The sequence below is a fragment of the Nansenia antarctica genome (assembly GCF_963989245.1).
Source record: "Nansenia antarctica genome assembly, chromosome: 1".
In the NCBI taxonomy this organism is placed as follows: Eukaryota; Metazoa; Chordata; class Actinopteri; order Argentiniformes; family Microstomatidae; genus Nansenia; species Nansenia antarctica.
The window spans coordinates 11,117,832-11,135,588 of record NC_137674.1 but is presented as its reverse complement, the minus strand read 5'-3'; the positions used below and the strand labels follow the sequence as shown (position 1 = coordinate 11,135,588).

The 17,757-nt window shown below is 44.6% G+C and overlaps 1 protein-coding gene across 1 annotated transcript in view; it reads left to right on the top strand.

Moving 5' to 3' along the window:
• Positions 1–492: 492 nt before the first annotated feature.
• LOC308159487 (zinc finger matrin-type protein 4) overlaps positions 493–17,757 on the top strand; it is a gene marked incomplete at both ends in the record, with an annotated part of 46,964 nt that continues 29,699 nt past the window's right edge. Inside the window, one exon of the mRNA XM_080533284.1 lies at positions 493–597. Coding sequence (XP_080389410.1) covers positions 493–597 — 105 coding nt within the window. The remainder of the gene's footprint in view (positions 598–17,757) is intronic.

Below are 17,757 nucleotides of genomic sequence, written 5' to 3'. Positions count from 1 at the left end.
TATTTACAGATGTAGACATTGAAACTGCAGTGTATTTAGCTGATATGATCATTTTCAGGTACGCCGCACGCGTCACAGACGTTCCTTGTATGTTTTGGCTGTTAGAATGTTCCCTTTAGCCTAGTTACTCACTCCCCATCACTCTTCTTAACCTCAGACAAGGACGGTGGCCTCCAGGAGACATGGGGAAAGTCACTAAACCAAACCATTCAAAGAATGTGTGCAGGGACGGAAGACAAGAGCTTGTTTCAACCCACTAAGCCCTTTCTCCATAGCATCATTCAGCCAAAGAGTCCCATATCTCCCAACACCTCCAAGCTTGTTAAGTCCCACCGACACAAACACACACTGTGGTGGTCCCTGTCTCAGCCCTGTCTCCACCACTGAGGCTGGAACATAGCCTGAGGCTGCTGTGCTGACAAGTGACGATGAGCTACTGTACCTCGACCAGTGCTGTATTCTGACTGTGTGTTTGTGTGTGTGTGTCCTCAGATGAAGTCTGCGGTTGTGGTGGAGGGAGGGCTCTTTACGGAGAGCTACTGTAACATCTGCAACGCCCAACTCATCTCTGAGTCCCAACGCACTGCACACTATGAGGTTAGTGTCTCTCTCTCTCTCTCTCTCTCTCTCTCTCTCTCTCTCTCTCTCTCTCTCTCTCTCTCTCTCTCTCTCTCTCACACTTCTTTCATGAGTGTACTCACACACTACAATGCTGCCTGCACACACACACACACACACACACACACACACACACAGAGGCGGCCTTGAACACGGCACTGAACCCCTAATAGCTCCAGGGTTGCCGTCTATGGTCGACCCCTTGCCTAGAGCATAACATACCAAATTCCAGTAATTGGCTGACAAGTTGATTGCATGGCAATAAAACATTTGTTTTTCAAAACGTGCAAAGAGTCCTAAACATAACAAAAAACCTAAATGCTCACACACACACACACACACACACACACTCACACACTCACACACACACACGCACACACACTTGATGCATTATTTAACCTGCTCACTCAGGCATCCACAGATTACAAATTACACAATCAGGAATAACAAGCAGGCTAATGAGGACAAACACTATCAGGAGAATCAGGCAACAGAGGGGTGTGTGTGTGTGTGTGTGTGTGTGTGTGTGTGTGTGTGTGTGTGTGTGTGTGTGTGTGCGTGCAGTGGGGAGGGTCTAATACCAAAGGACACAGACAGCGTTTATCAGTTTGACCACCTGAATAGCTGACTGACTGACTGACTGACTGACTGACTGACTGACTGGCCGACTACCTGACTGACTGACTGGACTGGAAGGTTGAATTGCTATAATTTATGCAGATCGATGTGGTCTCATCATATCATGTACACGGCATAGTTGGGGGCCTTAGGGCTATATGAGGCTATGTTCGTGTGGGTTAGGGTTAGGGTCCAGACACACCCAATCATAAATATAAGCATTCCAATGTGTTGTGTTCTAATAGTAAAAAAACATAAAATAGTAATAATAGTAATTTCTAGTTCATTTGGTTCAAAAGTTATAGCCAAAACCTTTTTCGGAGGGCGGCCATATTGATTTGGCCGCCATGGCGACCCCGGTGGTCGTTGGCTCGGGCGCCCTGGCTAAATCATTAGAGCATACTCTGAGCTACATTTGGGCCAAATTCTGTGCTTTTGCGAAAATTTGCACGAACATAGCCTCATATAGCCCTAAGGCCCCCAACTATATGATAAAACTCACTTTCGGGTAGTTGCCATCTTGGAAATATGCAAATTAGGGGTCCAGACACACCCAATCATGAATATAAGCATTCCAATGCATTTCTAATACCGGTAGTCAGAAAAACATTAAATAGACACCAGGTTTGCATTTCTAGTTCATTTGGTTCAAAAGTTATAGCCAAAACCTTTTTCGGAGGGCGGCCATATTGATTTGGCCGCCATGGCGACCCCGGTGGTCGTTGGCTCGGGCGCCCTGGCTAAATCATTAGAGCATACTCTGAGCTACATCTGTGCCAAATTTGGTGCTTTTGCACAAATTTGCACGAAAATATCCCTATGGCCCCCAACTATCAGTGGAAAACTGTCTCCTCTTTATAGCAGTGGACAGGGATAAAATAGATTGCGCTTGTTTATCATTAATTCTTAGTTCTGAGACAACGTCTCCCATCAGTCTATCAGTCAGACAAGTCTGTGCCAATCAGGTGTCTCTCCTAGGGACCCACCTTAATCTGACCACTCAGATGGATGTATCCATGTCACCCAGAGGCTATAATTACCTGATCTCTCAGCGGGGGAGAGGCACAGCCGCAGAGAGAAATGCGCTACAGAGAGTCGTGAGAACAGCCCAGAAGATCACCGGCGCCCCCCTCCCCTCTCTGGAAGAGCTGTACAACACACGCTGCCTCAGGAAGGCCTCCAAGATCTCCAGAGACCCATCCCACCCTGGGTACGAACACTTTGCCCGGCTGCCCTCGAAAAGGCGGTACAGGACCATGGCCGCAAGGACAAACAGACTGAAGCTCAGCTTCTACCCCAGGGCCATCCAGGCCCTGAACACAGCAAAGACCTAGGTTCTGGGCCCTGGACAGTCTGGACGGATTGATGGCAGCTGCTGGATTGAAAAATCAGGTGTAGTGCTGAGGCACAAATATGTACATTTCAAGCCTGCAAACTGCGACACTTTAAATGAATGTGCAATAACACTATGTGCAATATGACAACCCTAGTCGTTTTATCTGTACAGTATAGTATAGTGGATAGTGTACATAGCCTTTATTTATGTAAACCAGCTCCTTTCCCTTCTTTTTTTTCTTTTCTTTTTTTTCTTCTTTTTTTTTCTTCTTTCCTAGCACCAGGGGAGCCACCCCTCCCAAATTTCGTTGTTTGGTACCTGTACTATAGCAATGACAATAAAGACCATTCATTCATTCATTCATATCCTAGGTGTTATTTGGGACGTATGCTGAGTATGAGGATGAGTATGAGAATGAGTACTACTCATACATAGTATGCTCAGGGTGGGAGCGTTTCCCCCCTAATTCGGTTTGTTTGGGCATATGTAGATATCGTACTCTGATCCAGAGCAAATCAACTAGACTGAGTCCGCCTAGACATGGTGGTCTCGGTCCGATTGCAATCGTTCCACGGAGGACATGGACATGATCGAATGAACTCAAGTGGTGAAATGACCAACTTACACAACATAGCATTACGTTATCTGACTCCAAAAGAAAAAAGAAGAGCATGATTAATAATGATTGTCAATGCTTTGCTCATCCCTGTGTGCCCTCACGTTAATATAAATTGGCTTGCGAGGAATGTATGCTCATGCCAATAGCTGTATAACCCGTCTCATTAACACTAGAACAGTCATGGGTGGTCATTTGACCCTGTGGGTAAAAAAAGATTCTACCTTTGCACTCTTATCAATTTCAGGACTCACCTTGCATGACCTTTCCTAGATATGTGCGTTCTACCAGCCAGTATCCTTACATTTTATATTCCTTATGTGGCAGCCCTCTCACTATGTGCTGTGGGCTCATACCATATATGGATTGGTTGCTGCAGGTCCTGGCTGGGCAGAGGCTTGATTAGGTGTTTTGAGGCACCTGGGAGTTGCCTACTTAAGCTGGCTGCTCACTCTGATTCTCCCTCTTCTCCTCCTTCCACCAGTTTGGTTGGTTTGAGCTTAGGCTCGCCTTACTTTTACTTTAACACACCCTACAACATCTCATCCATACACTGCATTCACTACTGATGATACTGATTGACATATCTATTGTTATTTTGAATACTTTCAGTTAGTTTATTAATAAATACTTTTGTTCATGAGTTAAAGCATGTGTGGCCTCCCCTTATTTTGTGTGCAGTCCATTGAGCCTGGGCTGTTACACTTATTATAATAATAATATTCCTTAGTATAAAGCGATTTTACAGTATTTCTGTGTGTTTCTGTGTGTTTGCGCTAGTATTTGGCTGCAATTATCTTCCATATCAGCAGAGGGACACTAAGAAGTGAATAAGATGTGTTTATGCTACAAACATCTTATTCACTGAATCTAAGGAAGAAAAAAGAAGCTAAAATAGCCTTATCTTATCATATACAAGTGTGGACATTGAGATAGTAGTTACCCTAGTTTACATTTTTTAATTTGACTTGTCTGTGGCAAATGCATTGCATATGTTGCATACTAATAAGAGGACTTTCGAACGGGGACGCTCTGAGCGCACTGCCATCAGCTTGGAGCAGCGGAGGCGGGCTAATGGACAGGAGGCGCCTTCTAGCAATCTGTTCTCTCATCGCGCTAAAAGTAGGCGATACAGCCTTTGCATTTCCAGTGTTAACAATGCATGTGGACCAGTGGAGGCTCCTCCATAGAGGTGGAGGAGGCCTGGCCTCCCCAATAATTTGAGAGAAGAGAGAGAGATTTAAAAAAGCAATAATTATATTTATTTTATTTATTTATTTAACAAAAACATATATATATGTTTTTATATTAATATTATTTCCGTTTTGTTCATAAATCTGAATTTTTCCATGGCTAAAACCCAATATTGCAATTGTAAAGCACCTACAGGCCAGAATCCCTATCCGTTTCTATTGAGGGAGGCCAGGCCTCCCCCAGGAAAGTGGTTTCTCATAGAAGTCAATGTAATGCAATTTTTTTCATGGCAATAATGTGATTGGCCAAATCACTGAAAATGGGTGGGCAAGGGAGGCCTGGCCTCACCATGCATTGAGTCCAGGGCTGAAAGATTGACATTTTGTTCGTCCAATCACATGAAGCCATTTTGAGAATTCGCCAGTCACTTCAGTCAAAGAAACACTCGCCATAGTGGCTACGAGTGTCCTATCAACTTGTCCTTTGCAGGACACGTCTAGAACACCCATGGCTATTATTTTGGCCAAATACTTTTGCTTAAAATGACCTCGGAAGTCGGCGAGATTCTGGCGCGATTTATACATCGAATAGGTAGACAACATTTAGGATTTATTGAATAGTTGTATTTTAATTGTAGTCGATTTCGTTGACAGATAAGAAGAACAGGGAACATTCCATCGCGAGTGAAGCGAGCAAGCGGAAAAAAATTGGCCTCAATTCTGGAAGTCACCAGCCTCCACTGATGTGGACATTAGACATTGATGGTAAACTCTGTGAAAACCTGGTCACGATTATGTCGTTTTGTCCAAAAATTAGAATAGAGTTCTCAAAAGATGATTGACACAAATTCTGACCAATCACAAAACTTTTAGCAAGCGCGTGGTGTCGAGGGCATATTCAGAACCACAGCAGACCTGAAGGTCGTTTGCTCTGTCAAGATTGCAATGTGAACACGAATCGAACCAGGTCCAAGTGCAACATTGTAACATATTATTAATCGAACCAGTCTGAATTGGACCAAATTATAGGTGTGAAGCCACCCTAAGAAACGGTTTAGGTCATTCTTACTTGAACAAGGAAAAACGGTTTACTTAAAAACGCTGACTGACTGACTGACTGACTGACTGACTGACTGAGGAACAGAGGGACTGACTGACTGACTCATTGGGAAACTGAGTATTTTGGAGTATAAAAGTATTAAGCTCAATTAAAGTCGGTGCTCAGAGGAAGGTTGAATTGGTATAGTTTATGCAGATCGATCTGGTCATTATCATATCATATACACGGAAGTGGTTACAGCATGAAGGAGCAAAGCATTGGAGAAAACTGTCTTTATAGCAGTAGACAGAGAAAATAGATTGCACTTGTTTGTCATTAATTCTTAGTTCTGGGACAACGTCTCCTGCCAGTCTATCACTCAGACAAGTCTGTCTCTTTAAGGACCCACCTTAATCTGACCACTCAGATGGATGTATCCATGTCACCCAGAGGCTATAATTACCTGGTCTCTCAGCGGGGGAGAGGTAACATATCCTAGGTGTTGATCCTAAAGCCTGATTTATACTCCTGCGTCGAATTTACGTGCGGCTACGTCGTAGCCTACGCGAGGGCTCCAAGTTTATAGTTCTACGTTGGTCTGCGGACCGCGTCGCGTTGGTCGGTGTACTCATAGCGGCATAATAGCGATCCAAAAACATATTTTTGTTATGCTTGTTGTAAAGAAAATGTCTATAATGCATTGAAATGACAGTAAACTAAGATAATAAGATGGTTATCATACATTTTCAAATCTTTATTAATAAGTAATTACAGAAAAAGTAAATGACATTTCTGTCATGACTTCCGCATTTACGAGAGAGTCGGAATGTGACGCTACCAAGCGGACCAATCACAGTTGTTATAGATAACTTTACATTAAATAGAACTGACGTCGTAGAACTGACGGTCCCATGGGAGGAGGCCATCGATGAGGCATTCGAACGGAAGAGGCTGCGGTATGCCAACTTAGCAGTCGAAGCAGGGGGGCAGGGCTGGAACGTGAAGGTGTGGCCAGTGGAGGTGGGCTGCAGAGGCTTTGTAGCCAGCTCCACCACAAGGCTCCTGAGGGCAGTAGGGATCAGAGGACAGGCCCAACGGAAGGCAATCAGAGAACTGTCCACTGCAGCAGAACGGAGCAGTCACTGGCTGTGGCTGAAACGTAGGGACCCAACATGGGCTCCCAAATGACCACGTGGTGCCACCGTGCGACACACACCCAGGCCTGATCAGCCTGTGGTGGGCCAACCTCGGCAGAGGGTGTCTTGTGATAACTGGCCGAAACACCCAATGAGGTCGGGGACCACAACTGAAGATGTGTCGTACTGGTGGCACCACGTGATCATTGCCCAATTCCACTCCACCCAAGAGGACATCTCCAACTCCACTCAATTGTTGTGCTGAATATTTAGGGATTTTAACAACCAGTCCTATTAAGAATCCTATCATAAATATAATTTAAACCCAACGAACAGCCATGGGGCTCCCTGTAACTAATCATTTATTTCTAAATAAACAGGATTGTACATCTCGTAAATGTGAATCGCGCTCCTTATTGGAAGGCTGTGCCTGACGCTTCCATAGGGCGCTCCGTTGGAACGGTGGACTGAAAGCGGCATAATAGCGATTTCTTTTTGTTATGCTTGTTGTAAATAAAAGTTCTATGATGCATTGAAATGACATTAAACTAAGATAATACGATGGTTATCATAATTTTTCAAATCTGTATTAATAAGTAATTACAGAAAAAGTAAATTACATTTCTGTCATGGCTTCCGCATTTTGGCCGACGAGAGAGTCGGAATCATGTCGTAATCATGTGCTACCAAGCGGACCAATCACAGAGCTTACGGTTGCGTAGGCACTGCCGCGTACTTACATTTTTGGAGAGGTGCGCGTCAATCGATGGCGTAGCCTACGCCGTCGATTTTATGCAGAAGCATAAACTGGGCTTTAGTACCGTATCAGTGGTGGATTAAGGTGGTCAGTGGCCCTAGGCTACTCCTTTGTGTGAGCCCCCCCCCCCCCCATACACAAGCCTCCCCCTCCCCAAAATACACAACTCACGAGCACCCTGCACACACACACCACTCATAATGCTTTACCATAAAACACATTTTGCTTTAATAACATAATGCAAACAATAAAAAAAAAGTTCAGTGCATTATGGCCAGGGCTGGACTTAGGGGGGTGGGGGCCCCTGGGCTTGAGTCATTGTTCGGGCCCCTACCTACACCAAAAATGATAAGCTACAACTACACCAACCAGAACCTATGAGCAGAAACACACGTATCCCAATGGAGTATGTTATTGGCATAAAGCACATGAAGAAAAAGCAAGGCCGTTCTGTGAGGACAACAGAAAAAACTTAGGAGTAGGCTATACTTGAATAGCAAGTGGTCCCTCAGCAGAGAGAGAGAGAAAGAAAGAGAGAGAAGCCATGTCAAACCTTAATGGGTTCTTTCTTAGGTAAAGAAAGACTATTCATTTATTCATTTTTTAATATTCATAATATTTTTCCTTTAACATGAATCAATTAATTAAATTAAAGTAAAGTACACTGCCTTGAGCTGCTGGTGATCTTTTCTTTAACATGAACGAAAATGAAATTAAATTAAAGTGTACCTTTCTATTATCATACAATATTTCCTTGAACATGTAAACTCTATAATCATACAGTTGTCTTTCTATTAGTTGTCTCTGTCATACTGAACTGTTTGTTATCATCCTGAACTATCTCTGTTGCTCACCTCACCTCAGTTCTGTCTCTATTGCTCTCCTCTCCTGTTGTCTGTCTCTCTGTTGCTGTCCTGTTGTCTGTCTCTCTGTTGCTGTCCTCTCCTGTTGTCTGTCTCTCTGTTGCTCTCCTCTCCTGTTGTCTGTCTCTCTGTTACTGTCCTGTTGTCTGTCTCTCTGTTGCTGTCCTGTTGTCTGTCTCTCTGTTACTGTCCTGTTGTCTGTCTCTCTGTTGCTGTCCTGTTGTCTGTCTCTATGTTACTGTCCTGTTGTCTGTCTCTCTGTTGCTGTCCTGTTGTCTGTCTCTCTGTTGCTGTCCTGTTGGCTGTATCTCTGTTGCTCTCCTCTCCTGTTGTCTGTCTCTCTGTTGCTCTCCTCTCCTGTTGTCTGTCTCTCTGTTGCTGTCCTGTTGTCTGTATCTCTGTTGCTCTCCTCTCCTGTTGTCTGTCTCTCTGTTGCTCTCCTCTCCTGTTGTCTATCTCTCTGTTGCTCTCCTCTCCTGTTGTCTGTCTCTCTGTTGCTCTCCTCTCCTGTTATCTGTCTCTCTGTTGCTCTCCTCTCCTGTTGTCTGTCTCTCTGTTGCTCTCCTCTCCTGTTGTCTGTCTCTCTGTTGCAGTCCCCCATGTTCGCCTCAGTGCTGCTAGTGACACCCGACCCAGTGCTAACTGCTTCGTGGCTCTCACTCTCAACATTGGTCGTCGCAGATTATAAAAAAAAAAAAGTGAAATCTTGGGCAACTTAGCTATATTTAGTTTGTTTTTCATTTGTTCTTTTCGTTTTTTGGCCCCACTAATGTGGGTCCGCTTAATTTTTGCAGCTTTCTCTTACGAATTTAGCCTAGGCTATGCGTGACTCAGTAACGTAAACTGGTGAGATGAGATGCGCGAGATTTCTTCTCTCTAATCAAACTATAGAAATCCTGGATTCCGCGGGCATAAAGTTGCCTCAGGAATGAATTAAAACTGCCTCGCTGCGTGGTTAGGTGGCCGCCGTGGCACCCTGTGGAGAGAGAAAGACAGCGATGCTGAGCTGGGAGGTGCATTGCTGGTCAAGGAGGCCTTGTCTTGGCCTGGTCTATCTGGTCCAACCAGGTCTTTAACTTGTATCATCGAGGTCCAGCTTACCCTTTTCTAGACATAGCTGAGTCAATCAATTTAATTTTGTAATGAAATAATTTATTTATATTGCAATATCTTTTCAATGCTTAAATATGCTTTATCGGTGAAGTCGGTTTAAAAAGTCTGGATCTTAGCTGCTTGGAACTCAAGATGGGATGTGGCCAGATTTCTGTGCAGCCTCCTCAGCCCACTGAGCCTCCAGCACAGTGACATGTAGCATGTTGTGGATGGATGAGATGGGACGTTCACCTGGAGGGAGGGAGAGTAAATATCAGTAACAGTAACTAACAGCTAATGGGGATCCATAGAAAAAACTAATAGACTCACATATCATCTGCTTCTGGTCCTCATGGGCAGCGACAGCCAGAATGGAATAAGGGAGAGGCTCTTGGTCCTGGACACGGACAGCAGGCTGCTGGGCCTGTGGCATGGCAGCCATGAAGAATCCAGGTGGGGGAGCAACCTGGTAGAGGTTGATGTCTGTGTTGGGAACGGTGCAGACGCTGGCCATCCTCTGCATGTGCTGGTTGGTTGTGTGAGTCTGGCGCTCCTCCTTGCTCTGGGCCAGGGCCACATACAGGGGCTTGGTGGCCACGATGCGGCCGTTCATCTCAGTCACAGCCTTGGTGGCCGCCTCAGGGAAGGAGAAGCACACAAAGCCAAATCCCTTGCTGCGTCCACCCTCCATCATCACCTTTGCACTGGTGATTGTTCCAAAGTGGGAGAACTCTTTGTGCAACTGCTCATCATCCAAGCAGTCATGCAAGTTCTTCACATAGAGGTTGACACCCTAGTAGAGAGAAACCCTGTTTAGTGAGATGTTTTTCATCCCTCAAATACATCAACAATGTTTACCATGACTATCAACTTATTTTACTTATACAGTATATGTATATTTTTTTCATAAACACACCTGGTATCTGGTCCTGCAGCCCTGCTTTATCTGCTCAAACTGGCGCTTCAGCACAGTCTGGCGCTCTCCTCTCTTCAGGGCACGGCCCACGTAGATCCATCTCCCATTTATCTCCTGGCCATTCATCTCATCAATGGCTCTCTTGGCATCTTCATGCCTTTCGAAGTTGACAAATCCAAAACCCATGGATTTACCAGCGCCATCAGTCATGACACGGACGCTCAGGGCTGGTCCAAATCTTTCAAACCTCTCCTTAAGGCGTTGGTCATCCATATCCTCTCCAAAGTTTTTGATGTAAATATTAGTGAACTCTCGAGCCCTGGATCCAAGTTCAGCCTCTCGTTCATCGCAAGATGTGAATTGTCCAATAAACACTTTTCTGCCACTCTGCACACTCTTATAGAGATGATTGGACCAGAAGGGCTGAATTTCTCATGCAGCATTCCCTCAGTGGTGTCCCTGTGGAGATCTCCTACATACAAGGAGGCCATCAATTGAATAGACGCACTAGGATTCATGTCTGCTGACTGTAAGATTGGAAAAAGTTTGGAAAAGTTTGTGAAACAAATAACTGTCTATCTATCTAGCTCTTCACAGAGGACTTGCAGGTAAATGAACAGCATGTGTACTGCAGATGGATTCTAGAAGCCCAGCTGCATGTTCTACATTGTTATGTCATCACACTGTGAGATTCTTAATGACTGGATGTGATGTGTGTAATGTTTTAGAAGAATTCTAACTTCAGTCATTGTTACATCACATACCATAGCCAGGGTCCATTTAGAGGCCCTTAAGCATGTCTTTCCCAGAGAGAGAGAGTTGACCATATTACACATAGCTGCAACGTTTGCAGGAAAAGCACTATGCAAATAAAAACTTATTATTATTATTATTATTATTATGATTATTATATTCATCACAAGTCATTTCACAGCAATCGGACTGGTTGAATTATGTCTCAAAACCACCAAGGTCATGTCCTCTGTGTCTCAATGGGAGCTACAGTCCTGGTCCATCCATGTTGGCAGAGCCTTCTGAAAAATCATTTCATAGAACACTTTGAAAGAAGTTGAAACATTTGAAACAATGTAACTATTTATTGAACTAATAGATATTTCTTTGTTCATTCTCTAAACAACTGTTCAACTTAAGTTGAATTCAGCACATTGTCAAATGTTTAAATAACGTTAACTTTCCTACACTTTGCACATAACTGTGTAGACAGAGAGCTTCAGATGGAAGACTGACAAACAGTCAGATATTGCTTCCAGCTGTTTTACTTTTTCTTTTCAGTAAACCTCATTATGGTTTATGGATACCCAAGTATATCAAAGTTAGCGTTGTTTTGGGGCCCAAAATACCATAACTGTCCCATCTCACTGCTGTGTAATACTGCTATAACTACATCTCACTGCTGTGTAATACTGATATAACTACACACACAAAGATAATCAGCTCATTGAATATGAAGTACACAAGAGTACACACAGAACCGGGAACGCGCATACAGCACTGAACAACATTCGTAGAATATAAACTTGTGACTGACAGTCACATACATACACACACACACACACACACACACACACACACACACACACACACACACACACACACACTGAAAGATGATCAGCTCATCAATACGAAGTAGGCCTACATGAGAGTACATGCACAAAACGGGCTAACGTTACTCATTAACTGTTTACACAACAGCGTCAGTCAAATCACAGTGTGACAGTCAGATGGAGCATTAGGTAAACAACCAACAGCAAGGTAATGCATATTATCAGCTGAGAAAAACAACGTTTACCTGATGACATCGACATGAGCCCTGTTTACCCGTACCTCCGCCGTTCTGTTCGTGATGATTTTAGATTATCTTTGCACCGCACATATTGCCCTGTAATAAGAGCATGCGACCACAGCTCCCTTGTGTCTCGTATTGTCCAAATGTTCCCTGAATTTTAGCTGCATGTTTTTCCAGCATGTAAATCCGTTGTCTATAAAAATAATTTTCCCCTGCCAATATTGTGTCGTTGTTAAATCCAAATTTCCCGCTAAATTCAGACCAATTACAAAACTGTTTTGCAAGCGCGTCGCCTCGCGCATGTTGAGAGCGATTCAGTCTCGATTAGAGTAGGGTCCATCTGCGCGCATCAAATCCATCACCCGGAAATGTGTTATGCAAATATGCAGGCGCGTTATGATGACGTATGGTACATCACATTTCCGGGTGATGGATTTGATGCGCGCAGAAGGATACACTAGGAGTAAACCATGAATCGCCTTACTACGGCCTTACTACGGTGAAAACTACGGAAAAAACTAATATGTAGAGTACAGTCCTATCAATTGTTCGAAAGGGAGTAGGAAGAAGCCTGTCCTACCCCTGTTTATACTTAACAATTATGCTTACATTATATAATCCAATTAATTAATACATATATTTCTGTATCATCCTTTCTAATACTTTTTCATTAAAAATAATTTAAACCTTTTTTTAAATAGAGCAATAGAGCAATATTTCTGCTTTCCTTCATATTTTCTTCATATTTTTGACATTATAGATAGATAGATAGACTTTATTTGTCATTGTTACAGTACAGGTACCAAACAACGAAATTTAGGAGGGGTGGCTCCCCTGGTGTTAGGAAAGGAAAAAGAAACACATTTTGGAAAAAGCATAGATGCATAAAATCACAAGAAGGTAAGGAGCTGGTTTACATCAGTAGAGGCTATGTACACAATCCACTGTACTATACTGCACAGATAGTCAACTAGGGTTGTCATATTTCACAAGAAAGTATTTTTTTCACATTTTTTTAAAGTGTCACAGTTTGCAGGCTTGAAAATGTACATGTTTGTGCCTCAGCACTAGCTGCGATACAATCCGTCCGGACTTGTCCTGGGCCCAGAACTTAGGCCTTTTCTGTGTTCAGGGCCTTGACGGCCCTGTGGTAGAAGCTGCCCTTCAGTCTGTTTGTCTTAGCGGCCGGGGTCCTGTACCTCCTGTTCGAGGGCAGCTTGACAAAGTGTTCGTGCCCAGGGTGGGTCGGGTCCTTGGAGATCTTGGAGGCCCTCCTGAGACAGCGTGTTTTGTACAGCTCCTCTAGAGAGGGGAGGGTGGCGCCGGTGATCCCCTGTGCTGTTCTCACGACTCTCTGTAGATCGCTTCTCTCCGCTGCCGTGCAGCTGTGGTACCAGTTGGAGATGCCGAAGGTGAGGATGCTCTCCACTGCGCCGTGGTAGAAGGCCACCAGCATCTCCTGCTTGCTGTGTTGTTTCTTGAGGCATCTCAGGGTGTATAGCCGCTGTTGTGCCCTCTTGATGGTGCCTTTAGTGTTGTCCTTCCAGGCCAGGTCATCCCGCATGATGTGTCCCAGGAAACGGAGGTTTGAGACCATCTCCACGCTCTCTCCGTCGATGAGCAGGGGCAGGATCTCGGACTTTTTCCTCCTGAAGTCTACGATGAATTCCTGGGTCTTTGACTTGTTTAGCAGCAGGTTGTTTACCTTGCACAGCTTGCTCAATTGCTCTACCTCATCCCTGTACGCCGCCTCGTCCCCCCCCGAGATACATCCCACCACGGTGGTGTCGTCTGCAAACTTTACGATGTAGTTGCTGGGGTGGATGGGGGTGAAGTCGTGGGTGTAGAGGTTGTAGAGGATGGGGCTTAGCACGCAGCCCTGGGGTGACCCAGTGCTGAGGCTGAGGGCTGTGGAGGTGTGGGGGCCCACCCGCACCCTCTGGGGGCGGTCGGTCAGGAAGTCCTTGATCCACGCACATATAGAGTGTGATAGACCCAGGTCTAGTAGTTTGGTCACTAGCCTGTCTGGAAGGATGGTGTTAAAGGCGGAGCTGATTTCCCCTCTCCAGGTGGGATAGAGTGGCGTGGAGAGTCGTCGCTATGGCGTCCTCTGTGGACCTGTGGGCTCTGTAGGCGAACTGGTATGGATCCAGGTTGGGCGGGAGGCGTGTGAGTATGTGGGCCCGGACTAGTTTCTCGAAGCACTTCATGATGATTGGTGTGAGTGCCACCGGGCGGTAGTCGTTTAGGCAGCTCACCGTGCTTTTCTTCGGGACTGGGATGATAGTTGAGGTTTTCAGGCAGGGTGGGACGGTGGCCTGGGACAGGGACTGGTTAAAGATGTTGGTGAAAACCCCGGCCAGCTGGTCGGCGCAGTCTCTCAGCACCCGTCCCAGGACGCCATCCGGCCCCGAGGCTTTCCTGGGGTCCACCGCCTTCAGTACGCGTCTCACCTCGTGCTCTGTGAGGGTGAGGCTGCTAAGAGCTGGAGAGAGTGGTGTCTGTGTTGTGGTTACCTCCGCTCGCCCCTCGTCGAACCGGGCGTAGAAGGTGTTCAGCTTTCCCGCCAGCAGGGGGTCGTCCTCTGCGGCTGTGAGCCTGTTGGCTCTGAAGTTTGTCATCTGCTGAACCCCCTGCCACATCCGCCTGGAGTCGTTGCTCAGGAGGCATTCCTCAATCTTCTCTCTGTGCTCTGCCTTGGCCGCTTTGATGCCGCGCTTTAGGTTGGCCCTGGTGGAGCTGTACAGCGGTGTGCGCTTCCCTGCGAAGAAGGCGTTGTCCCTCTCATTTAACAGTTTTTGGACCTTCCCAGTCATCCATGGCTTCGTGTTGGGGTAGACCCGGACCCGTTTGTCCACGGTGACTGAGTTGGTGCAGTTCACTATGTATTAGGAACAAGTTATTAGTGTGATCACGATATCCGACCTTATGTACAATCCTCATAGCTTTTTTCTGTAGTGTAATCAATGGGTTTAAAGTGCTTTTCCCCATATCTCCACACAGTAACTCAAATAGGGTAAGACAAGACAACAATATAGAGTATACAACATCCTCTGTTCCAGAATATGTTTTGCCCTGCACAATACTGCAATACTCCTTGATACTTTGGATATAACGTATCTTATATGAGATTTCCAACAGAATTTACTGGGCTTAAAGTGCAGACTCTCAGCTTTAGGTTAAGGGTATTCACATCCAAATTGAAGGAAGGGTTTATGAATTATAGCTCTTATGTATAATAACCAAAAGTAATTAGACAATTGACTCAAAAGCTGTTTCATGGGCCAGTGTGGGCTATTTATTCCTTCATTATTTCTTTATCAATTAAGCAGGTAAAAGGTCTGAGTTGATTCCAAGTGTGGCATTTGCATTTGGAAGCTGTTGCTGTATACGCACAACATGCAGTCAACAGAGCTCTCAATGCAACTGAAACAGGCCATCCTTAGGCTGTAAAAACAAAAATCCATCAGAGAGATAGTGGGAACATTAATACTGGCCAAATTAACTGTTTGGTACATTCTGAGAAAAAAAGAATGCACTGGTGAGCTCAGCACCACAAAAAGGTTTGGACGTCCATGGAAGACAAGAGTAGTGGATGATCACAGGATCCTTTACATGGTAAAGAAAAACCCCTTCAAAACATCCAGCCAAGTGAAGAACAGTCTCCAGGAGGTAGGCATATCATTATCCATGTGTACCATAAAAGAAAGACTTCACACAAGCAAATACAGAGGGTTCACCACAAGGTGCAAGCCATTCATAAGCCTCAAGAATAGAAAGGCCAGATTAGACTTTGACAAAAAACATCTAAAAAAGCCAGCCCTGTTCTGGAACAGCATTCTTTGGACCGATGGAACTAAGATCAACCTGTACCAGAATGATGGGAAGAAAAAAGTATGGCTTGGAACGGCTCATGATCCGACGCATACCACATCACCTGTAAAACACGGTGGAGGCAGTGTGATGACATGGACATGCATGGCTTCCAATGGCACTGGGTCACTAGTGTTTATTGATGATGTGAAGACAGAAGCAGACAGATGAATTCTGAAGTGTTTAGGGATATTCTGTCTGCTCAGATTCAGACAAATTCAGCAAAGTTGATTGGATGGTGCTTCACAATACAGATGGACAATGACCCAAAATATAGTGTGTAAGCAACCCGGGACTTTTTTAAGGCAAAGAAGTGGAATATTCTGCAATGGCCAGAGTCAATCACCTGATCTCAACCCAATCAAGCATGCATTTCACTTGCTGAAGACAAAACTAAAGGCAGAAAGACCCACGAACAAACAACAACTGAAGACTGCTGCAGTAAAGGCCTGACAAAGCATCACAAAGGAGGAAACCAGGCATTTGGTGATGTCCATGTGTTCCAGACTTCAGGCAGTCATTGCCTGCAAAGGATTCTCGACAAAGTATTAAAAATGAACATTTTACTTACTGTATGATTGTTAATTTGTCCAATTACTTTTGAGCTCCTGAAAATAGGGGACTGTGTATAAAAATGGTTGCAATTCCTAAATGTTTCATACAATATTTTTGTACAACCCCTTGAATTAAAGCTGAAAGTCTGCACTTCAATTACATCTTGATTGTTTCATTTCAAATCCTTTGTGGTGGCATACAGAGCCCAAATTATGGAAATTGTGTCACTGTCCAAATACTTCCAGACCTAACTGTATATAAATAAAAGAATGTCAATGACCCCAGGTTGGGACTTTATTAGGTCAAACACAATGTATAGGTGTGTTGCAACACAAATGCCCAAAAAAGTGTACAAGGGATCAAATCAATTGTATATACAAGTTTTATTTGTATAGCGCATTTCTTACAAGATGCGACTCAATGCGCTTCACGTAATGACAGATGTTCAGTGTCCAGTGTAGTGTTCAGTGTTGTGTCCAGTGTAGTGTTCAGTGTTGTGTCCAGTGTCCAGTGTAGTGTTCAGTGTTGTGTCCAGTGTCCAGTAGTGTTCAGTGTTGTGTCCAGTGTCCAGTGTAGTGTTCAGTGTTGTGTCCAGTGTCCAGTGTAGTGTTGTGTTCAGTGTTGTGTCCAGTGTCCAGTGTAGTGTTCAGTGTTGTGTCCAGTGTCCAGTGTAGTGTTCAGTGTTGTGTCCAGTGTCCAGTGTAGTGTAGTGTTCAGTGTTGTGTCCAGTGTTCAGTGTAGTGTTCAGTGCTGTGTCCAGTGTCCAGTGTAGTGTTCAGTGTTGTGTGTAGTGTAGTGTTCAGTGTTGTGTCCAGTGTAGTGTAGTGTTCAGTGTTGTGTCCAGTGTCCAGTGTAGTGTAGTGTTCAGTGTTGTGTCCAGTGTCCAGTGTAGTGTTCAGTGTTGTGTCCAGTGTAGTGTTCAGTGTTGTGTCCAGTGTAGTGTTCAGTGTTGTGTCCAGTGTAGTGTTCAGTGTTGTGTCCAGTGTCCAGTGTAGTGTAGTGTTCAGTGTTGTGTCCAACCCCCAGTGGTCAGACACGGACAGCTCCGTTGGTGGCTAGTCGTCCCTCTGCTCGGGACCACAGCTCGGCGCCTGCAAAAAGTCAGCTCTCAAAAACAAGAAAACAAGCAATAAAAATAGGGGGATAAGTAATCGGTAGACATCTGAGAATGTAGCTATTGTGAACTTTTAAATTACATTAAGTGGTTGAAGACAACGCAGCGTTTTTTTAGCCCTGCCAGCTGTACATCTTATATGCATAACTGCATTTTGTTGTTGGTACTTGTACTCAGCAATGACAATAAAGTTGAATCTAATCTAATATCTCTCTAATATCTCT